We start from the raw sequence: 9,315 nt of genomic DNA on the forward strand, positions 1-9,315 counted from the left end.
TCTCACCAGAAAGATGAACATGTTCTGCCCAGCGTTAGTTTCGGTGTGTCAAAATTTCAACCATAGATCCCTTATCGCAGTATGATTTACTAGTCGGTGTGGCTCTGAAATGGCACCCTGTTCCATTTGGGATGCGTGCCCTGTACGGACTGTACATACAGCAGGGGAACAAAGGATGAAGTCCCACTACAGGGAAACGTGCTACACCTTTTCAACATGGCATAATGGAAACTGATCCGAAATCTTAATTTGTGGAGGAAACCAGGTTGATAAAGCCTCCGAGGTGCTGAGCAAGACCCTGACCTGATGTCTGAGGTAGGTCCCAAATAGCATCCTACCCCCCCCCCCTACGGGCCCTGGTCAAAAGTAGTGCTCTCGTTAAGAAATAGGCTGGCCATTTGGGACACACAGTGTAATACATTTTAGTCATTTTAGCAGACGCTCTTATCCAGAGCGACTTAACAGTTAGTGAGTGCATACATTTTCATACTGCCCCCCCCGTGGGAATCGAAACCCACAACCCTGGCGTTGCAAGCGCCACGCTCTACCAACTGAGCTACACACGGGACCCATAAAAAGGGTTTGGTTGTTCAGAGGGGCTCTATGTGCAAATGTTGTAACACTTACAGAACAATGTCGTCTTAGATTTCCAGATGCTATCTAAGCCTTTGCATTGATAGTCAAACTTTTTTATTTTGCAGTTTTGAAGCAAGCATCCCTGCATAATATGAAACCACTTCCTAAAACATCTTCCTAAAAAACCTTTTTGTAGTAAAAATATATTTCCTTCTGCTTCTGCAGTTGTCTGTAAAATGGTTCTTGCTACAACACTCAACAGCTGTTGATTGGTTAGAATGAGGGTCGCAAAATTGCAGTAACTTTTCCAAAATGTCAGTGTTTTCCAGAAATCCTAGTTAGTGTTCCTGAATGTCCAGCTTATTCCATCCTGATTGTCTTGAGTCTTTCAACTGCGATTCCTGGAAAACCAGGGAATCTTGGGAAAGCTAATATTATTTTGCAACCCTAGTTGGGGGGGGGGGGGACTCCTTCAGACTCAAACCACTGCAGATGTTTAATCGTTCCATTTTAAGGACAACATCTTTTAGGGATGGTTTCAGACACTTGGAAAAAGAAAAGGAGAGCTGCTCAGATGCAACAATTCAACAAACCCAACCACCAACGTTTCCACGGACAAGCTGTCGTCATCATTATACCCTGATGAGGACAGCTTGTCTGTCGAAACGTTGGTTGTTGAATTGTTGCATCTGAGCACCTGGAGTGAACGGCTCTCCTTTTTTTCTTTTTCTCCAAGTGTTCTGCTCCGTTAGCCAGCACCTCTCCTAAACAGGTGTATTGCTTTCACCTCCATAGTTTCAGACAATAACTTGATATATGAGAACATGGTGTACCTAAACGGTGTCCTAATCAGTGTTGCTCAATGAGTCTTCTAATGGAATGTCCAGAATGTCCTATGTACTGTAACAGACTAGTATTTTCCATGCCTTTGCGTAAAGTGGCTAACTGTAAGGGCAACTGGTGACGAGCAGAATGTTATGCTTTCCTGTTTTGATTTCTTCATCAATTGGCAAAGTGTAGAAGAGCCTTGCAGACGTCTCTTACCTTCTCTCCCAATTAATCAATCAAATGTATTTTTATGAAGCCCTTTTTACATCAGCAGTTGTCCCCAAAGTGCTTAACAGATACCCAGCCTACCCCTAAGAGCATGCTGCCTCGGGTCAGTAAACCTGGCAACACTCCAGATCTAGTACCAGATGGGATGACCCAACCCACCACCAAAAATCAGACTGGCTGGTCCATTTTTAGCCCAGTGGGCCATTCTAACCTGCTTTTTTTCCTTTCTTTCTTTTTTTCTCAAAATGATAATTATCTGGTTAATAATGGAGGTGGAGCGGATGACAATGGGCCGGTGTGTTAGAAATGCCAGGGCCGGTTTCTGGACCCAGTTCGCCCCTGATCACCACCACTTGGTCTCTGCAACCACCTGACACCCTATACGTAGATTTAGTGCCCATTTCAGGTGTGGTGCACAGTATTAACATATTAACAGCAGCAGTAACAATAGGTCAAAGTAACGCCTCATTTGATATGAATACTTTTCAACCTCCCAGCGTACATTGACAAACTAAAAAAAATATGTTGTGGTGTTGATTTATTGGAGTGTTATTGATTTATTGTAGTCTATCGATGCCCTTTTCTTTCCTGGGTTGACTTTCGTAGTTCTTCCCACTGTGTGCGCAGCTGCTAAGCCTTGAACTGGCTTTGATGGAATAATGACACCTTTTGTAAGGCTTGTGTGATTTATCAGAAGAACACCTATTACCTCCTGTTGGATGTGTGTCAAGAAGGGAGCGAGGGAGGGTGTGCCTGTCTGCGTGCATCTGTCTGCCTGCATGTCTGCCTGCCTGCCTGTCTGTCTGTCTGTCTGCCTGTCTGTCTGCCTGCCTGCCTGTCTGTCTGCCTGTCTGTCTGCCTGCGTGCGTGCGTCTGTGTCTCACGTTCACGGCTAAACAACAGGAGGTGGTGATGCTTGTCTGTCAGAGGTAAACCCAGACTTTTCAACTAGCTTGTGTGTCGGATCCGCACCAGGCAAGATGGGTATCAATGGCTATAAAATAAACTGCTGTCATACTTTTGAAGTGCCGAACTGTAAATGTTGAAAAACAAAAGCAGAAACTTTTGTTGGATGGTCAATTTAAGAAGTTTAAACTGAAGACTTGCAGTGCTGCAATTAAACAGATTGACTACATTTTGTGTATAATTATTTATTAGATGTTTGTCTAAACAATGACATAAGTCTTGTTCCTATTGTTGAGTAAAAACAATCTCCGCGCGGCGCATGTAAAAACTGGTCGTGTGCCAAATATGCTCTTTCATCATTACGTTGAAAACATTTGTGCGAGTGGAGTTGTGGGCTGAGTCGGCCCCATTACATCACTGTGAGCCATAAAAGCTCATTGAGACTCACCGGAGCAGAACACCGAGACTGCTACTACCCATCTGACTTCAACATAGAGAGATTCACTGCTGCTGAGTTTTGCTTGCCAGGACTGGACTCTCTCTCTCTCTCTCTCTCTCTTCTCTGGATACCTTTTTACTCTTCACAGCAAATGGAGATTTATGCCAAAGATATGAAGAAACCAAGATCAGTGTTCAGCAATATAAAGGTACGTTGTTTAGCGTTAATTATTTATCAGCCTTCTCATGCATATTACTTTATTATTGGAGAGAAATTTGACTGAAAATCTACCCATCCTATTCATTTAGGAGAGTATTTGGGGGTATTTTCTCCAACATATAATTGTCTCTGATTTGATAATAGTAACCTTTTGATCCGTACAGTCATGCTCAGGTGGCGCTGAGCAGCTAGGAAGCTCGGCACCAGAGTTGATCACCCTATCTCCTTCGTTACTCTTTCTGGGTGCTGATAGATACTTCATTATATTGTCAACCTGTTGTATGTCTGAATGATCAACATGGCTGATCAAAATACGTGTGTCTTCAGTGGATATACCCTGCCCTAGACCATGAGATAGCCTGCCCTAGACCATGAGATAGCCTGCCCTGTACCATGAGATAGTGACCCTACATTATTCTAGACATAATAATACACCCTATAGTTGCCAAGGCTACTGATTCTCACCCTGTTACCAGAGCAGTCTGTTATGTTAATAAGGGAGCTACAACTAGGGAAGTTTATTCTAAATACTAATTATGTCACACAGCTATGTTGGCCACACCTGGATGTTTCAGCATGTTGCCCGGGGTGGAATGGTGTACCTTCCACTGCTTCAGTTGTCATCGTAGCTACAAATATTCCTGAAACGTCTTTTCCTCTCTTTGTTTGGTCTGTTTAACATACGGTTCATTACCCATAGAGCCGGGTGGGGGATCATTACCCATAGAGCCGGGTGGGGGATCATTACCCATAGAGCCGGGTGGGGGATCATTACCCATAGAGCCGGGTGGGGGATCATTACCCATAGACCCGGGTGGGGGATCATTACCCATAGACCCGGGTGGGGGATCATTACCCATAGAGCCGGGTGGGGGATCATTACCCATAGAGCCGGGTGGGGGATCATTACCCATAGAGCCGGGTGGGGGATCATTACCCATAGAGCCGGGTGGGGGATCATTACCCATAGAGCCGGGTGGGGGATCGCTATCTTAATGTACCCATGACCAGCTCTCTGCAGGTCATTCACAAAAAATCCAGAAAATCAAATTGTAGGATTTTTAATGACTTTATTTGCAAATTATGGTGGAAAATAAGTATTTGGTCAATAACAAAAGTTTCTCAATACTTTGTTATATACCCTTTGTTGGCAATGACACAGGTCAAACGTTTTCTGTAAGTCTTCACAAGGTGTTCACACACTGTTACTGGTATTTTGGCCCATTCCTCCATGCAGATCTCCTCTAGAGCAGTGATGTTTTGGGGCTGTCGCTGGGCAACACGGACTTTCAACTCCCTCCAAAGATTTTCTATGGGGTTGAGATCTGGAGACTGGCTAGGCCACTCCAGGACCTTGAAATGCTTCTTACGAAGCCACTCCTTCGTTGCCCGGGCGGTGTGTTTGGGATCATTGTCATGCTGAAAGACCCAGCCACGTTTCATCTTCAATGCCCTTGCTGATGGAAGGAGGTTTTCACTCAAAATCTCACGATACATGGCCCCATTCATTCTTTCCTTTACACGGATCAGTCGTCCTGGTCCCTTTGCAGAAAAACAGCCCCAAAGCATGATGTTTCCACCCCCATGCTTCACAGTAGGTATGGTGTTCTTTGGATGCAACTCAGCATTCTTTGTCCTCCAAACACGACGAGTTGAGTTTTTACCAAAAAGTTCTATTTTGGTTTCATCTGACCATATGACATTCTCCCAATCCTCTTCTGGATCATCCAAATGCACTCTAGCAAACTTCAGACGGGCCTGGACATGTACTGGCTTAAGCAGGGGGACACGTCTGGCACTGCAGGATTTGAGTCCCTGGCGGCGTAGTGTGTTACTGATGGTAGGCTTTGTTATTTTGGTCCCAGCTCTCTGCAGGTCATTCACTAGGTCCCCCCGTGTGGTTCTGGGATTTTTGCTCACCGTTCTTGTGATCATTTTGACCCCACGGGGTGAGATCTTGCGTGGAGCCCCAGATCGAGGGAGATTATCAGTGGTCTTGTATGTTTTCCATTTCCTAATAATTGCTCCCACAGTTGATTTCTTCAAACCAAGCTGCTTACCTATTGCAGATTCAGTCTTCCCAGCCTGGTGCAGGTCTACAATTTTGTTTCTGGTGTCCTTTGACAGCTCTTTGGTCTTGGCCATAGTGGAGTTTGGAGTGTGACTGTTTGAGGTTGTGGACAGGTGTCTTTTATACTGATAACAAGTTCAAACAGGTGCCATTAATACAGGTAACGAGTGGAGGACAGAGGAGCCTCTTAAAGAAGAAGTTACAGGTCTGTGAGAGCCAGAAATCTTGCTTGTTTGTAGGTGACCAAATACTTATTTTCCACCATAATTTGCAAATAAATTCATTAAAAATCCTACAATGTGATTTTCTGGATTTTTTTTCCTCAATTTGTCTGTCATAGTTGACGTGTACCTATGATGAAAATCACAGGCCTCTCTCATCTTTTTAAGTGGGAGAACTTGCACAATTGGTGGCTGACTAAATACTTTTTTTCCCCACTGTAGATATTACACAAGAGGCGTGGCAAGCTACATATGGGCAGTACCAAAACAAGTGATCTAATGATTCTGTCTCTTCGCAGCAAAATCTGCAGAGCTGAGATGGTTGTATCCCCCCATATAAATTATATAACATTCTATTGGTTGCAAGAATTTTGTATAATAATTTAATTTAAATAGAAAACTCTTAAGTTTTGAATCCGGCGTCATTTTGTTTATCAGTTCATAAACCATGTGCCATGGAATCGGCACTGTGAAAATCCCCTCCCAATTATTTTACAACCTGTATTGTGCAGCTGTGAATTTATTTTAATCCTTAAATGAAACTGGTATACTTTTTTTTATTTATCACAATTTTCTTTAGCCAATTTTGGTCTTTAATGCCAACAGACGAGTTCCTCACCTTCTCCCCTTTCCACTTGCCTCCTCCATTTCGGCAGTAATGCTGCAATCAGTTGGTTGTAATTTTGGGTAGAGCAGACATTTTCATATATTGTTAATAGCTGCATGTGCGACATAACTACACCAGTTCTATTTATGAGATAAGTTAGTCTGGTCTCATTTCAGTCAACTGAAATGAAAAATCATTTTAGTTTAGTTATAGTTTTTTTTCTGGGTCTATTTAGTCAGTTATAGTCTCGTCAATTGCCACAGAAAAAAATAGGTGTTTGACGAATCTTTGTTGACGAAATTAGCACTGGGTCTGACTTAACATTGTGGCTGCGTCCCAAATAGCACCCTGTTCCCTTCGTAGTGCACTACTTTTGACCAGAGTCAGGTAGAACATTCCGTCGCTATATCAAATATGGAATGCGTAACAGGTGGAGTGTCCTTCTGGTACACTAATCCCATGATAGATTAGCCCTAAATGCTCTTGTTTTGAGGCAAACAACTAATCATTTATTATCTGAGCTGTTCTCCGGAGAAAGTATTGGGCAGCTTACAACCTGTCATTGTGTACGAACAGTGTGTTGTAACAATGTAACTGATCCCTCTGCTGTCTGAGATACAACGCAGACAGAAGAGGTGGCAGGGAGGAGGTCTGTCAGAATCTGTCCAAAACCAACACATTGCATCCACTCTGAGCCTGAGTGTTGTTTTCCTATGGGGTTCTCACAGGGTACAGGGTAGGACTGCAGAAGGTCACAGGGTACAGGGTAGGACTGCAGAAGGTCACAGGGTACAGGGTAGGACTGCAGAAGGTCACAGGGTACAGGGTAGGACTGCGGTAGGTCACAGGGTACAGGGTAGGACTGCAGAAGGTCACAGGGTACAGGGTAGGACTGCGGTAGGTCACAGGGTACAGGGGAGGACTGCAGAAGGTCACAGGGTACAGGGTAGGACTGCGGTAGGTCACAGGGTACAGGGTAGGACTGCAGAAGGTCACAGGGTACAGGGGAGGACTGCGGTAGGTCCCTTTTAGATACAGATTTGTGCTGCAGATTGAAAATCCTGAACCTCTACTTCATCCCTATGGTACATGTTATATCACAACACACACACACACACACTCTCTCACTCACTCACTCACTCACTCACTCACCCACTCTCACACTCTAGAAGCAATAGAAACACAAACACACACATTCCCAAACCAGGTGGTCCAGCTCAAAGCCCAGATGTGTACAGCAGGAAGGTGTGTGTGTGTGTGTGAGAGAGATTGACGTTGGGCTCCATCAGTGTGTGGGCATGTCAGTTCATGTGCAGAAGCAGTAACCAGGTAGTCCGTCAGTGTTGTCGTGTTGTGTCCTCATGCGTCTGTCTGACGCAGCGGAGTTAGATCGGTGTGATTACTCTTCATGTGCTGGCAGCATTGGGCCCCATCCCTTCCACTTCCGAGTGTCTTACGTATATTACCGGAATTGTAGGCTGTGAAATCACAGATGAACACAAACACTGACACACCATTTACTGCATCCTAGATACTGCCTTCCTGTATCACTCAGCATGGATTCTGCCTCCCTGTATCACTCAGCATACAGTGGGGGAAAAACGTATTTAGTCAGCCACCAATTGTGCAAGTTCTCCCACTTAAAAAGATGAGAGGCCTGTAATTTTCATCATAGGTACACGTCAACTATGACAGACAAAATTAGATTTTTTTTCTCCAGAAAATCACATTGTAGGATTTTTAATGAATTTATTTGCAAATTATGGTGGAAAATAAGTATTTGGTCAATAACAAAAGTTTCTCAATACTTTGTTATATACCCTTTGTTGGCAATGACACAGGTCAAACGTTTTCTGTAAGTCTTCACAAGGTTTTCACACACTGTTGCTGGTATTTTGGCCCATTCCTCCATGCAGATCTCTAGAGCAGTGATGTTTTGGGGCTGTCGCTGGGCAACACGGACTTTCAACTACCTCCAAAGATTTTCTATGGGGTTGAGATCTGGAGACTGGCTAGGCCACTCCAGGACCTTGAAATGCTTCTTACGAAGCCACTCCTTCGTTGCCCGGGCGGTGTGTTTGGGATCATTGTCATGCTGAAAGACCCAGCCACGTTTCATCTTCAATGCCCTTGCTGATGGAAGGAGGTTTTCACTCAAAATCTCACGATACATGGCCCCATTCATTCTTTCCTTTACACGGATCAGTCGTCCTGGTCCCTTTGCAGAAAAACAGCCCCAAAGCATGATGTTTCCACCCCCATGCTTCACAGTAGGTATGGTGTTCTTTGGATGCAACTCAGCATTCTTTGTCCTCCAAACACGACGAGTTGAGTTTTTACCAAAAAGTTCTATTTTGGTTTCATCTGACCATATGACATTCTCCCAATCCTCTTCTGGATCATCCAAATGCACTCTAGCAAACTTCAGACGGGCCTGGACATGTACTGGCTTAAGCAGGGGGACACGTCTGGCACTGCAGGATTTGAGTCCCTGGCGGCGTAGTGTGTTACTGATGGTAGGCTTTGTTACTTTGGTCCCAGCTCTCTGCAGGTCATTCACTAGGTCCCCCCGTGTGGTTCTGGGATTTTTGCTCACCGTTCTTGTGATCATTTTGACCCCACGGGGTGAGATCTTGCGTGGAGCCCCAGATCGAGGGAGATTATCAGTGGTCTTGTATGTCTTCCATTTCCTAATAATTGCTCCCACAGTTGATTTATTTAAACCAAGCTGCTTACCTATTGCAGATTCAGTCTTCCCAGCCTGGTGCAGGTCTACAATTTTGTTTCTGGTGTCCTTTGACAGCTCTTTGGTCTTGGCCATAGTGGAGTTTGGAGTGTGACTGTTTGAGGTTGTGGACAGTTGTCTTTTAAACTGATAACAAGTTCAAACAGGTGCCATTAATACAGGTAACGAGTGGAGGACAGAGGAGCCTCTTAAATAAGAAGTTACAGGTCTGTGAGAGCCAGAAATCTTGCTTGTTTGTAGGTGACCAAATACTTAGTTTCCACCATAATTTGCAAATTCATTAAAAATCCTACAATGTGATTTTCTGGATTTTTTTTTCTCATTTTGTCTGTCATAGTTGACGTGTACCTATGATGAAAATTACAGGCCTCTCTCATCTTTTTAAGTGGGAGAACTTGCACAATTGGTGGCTGACTAAATACTTTTTTTCCCCACTGTAGATACTGCCTTCCTGTATTACTCAGCATAGATACT

General features: G+C 44.2%; 1 protein-coding gene across 2 annotated transcripts in view; it reads left to right on the forward strand.

The window, feature by feature from the left end:
* The first annotated feature begins 3,019 nt into the window (after nucleotides 1–3,019).
* LOC311130250 (solute carrier organic anion transporter family member 2A1-like) overlaps nucleotides 3,020–9,315 on the forward strand; it is a 37,218-nt gene continuing 30,922 nt past the window's right edge. Inside the window, exon 1 of one of the 2 annotated variants that reach the window (XM_084162954.1) lies at nucleotides 3,020–3,185. In XM_084162954.1, the coding sequence (XP_084019080.1) occupies nucleotides 3,129–3,185 (57 nt within the window). In that variant the 5' untranslated portion in view covers nucleotides 3,020–3,128. The remainder of the gene's footprint in view (nucleotides 3,186–9,315) is intronic. The other variant, XM_084162953.1, reaches the window with a different exon arrangement.

The sequence above is a fragment of the Coregonus lavaretus genome, assembly GCF_964263955.1.
Source record: "Coregonus lavaretus genome assembly, chromosome: 6".
Classification (NCBI taxonomy): Eukaryota; Metazoa; Chordata; class Actinopteri; order Salmoniformes; family Salmonidae; genus Coregonus; species Coregonus lavaretus.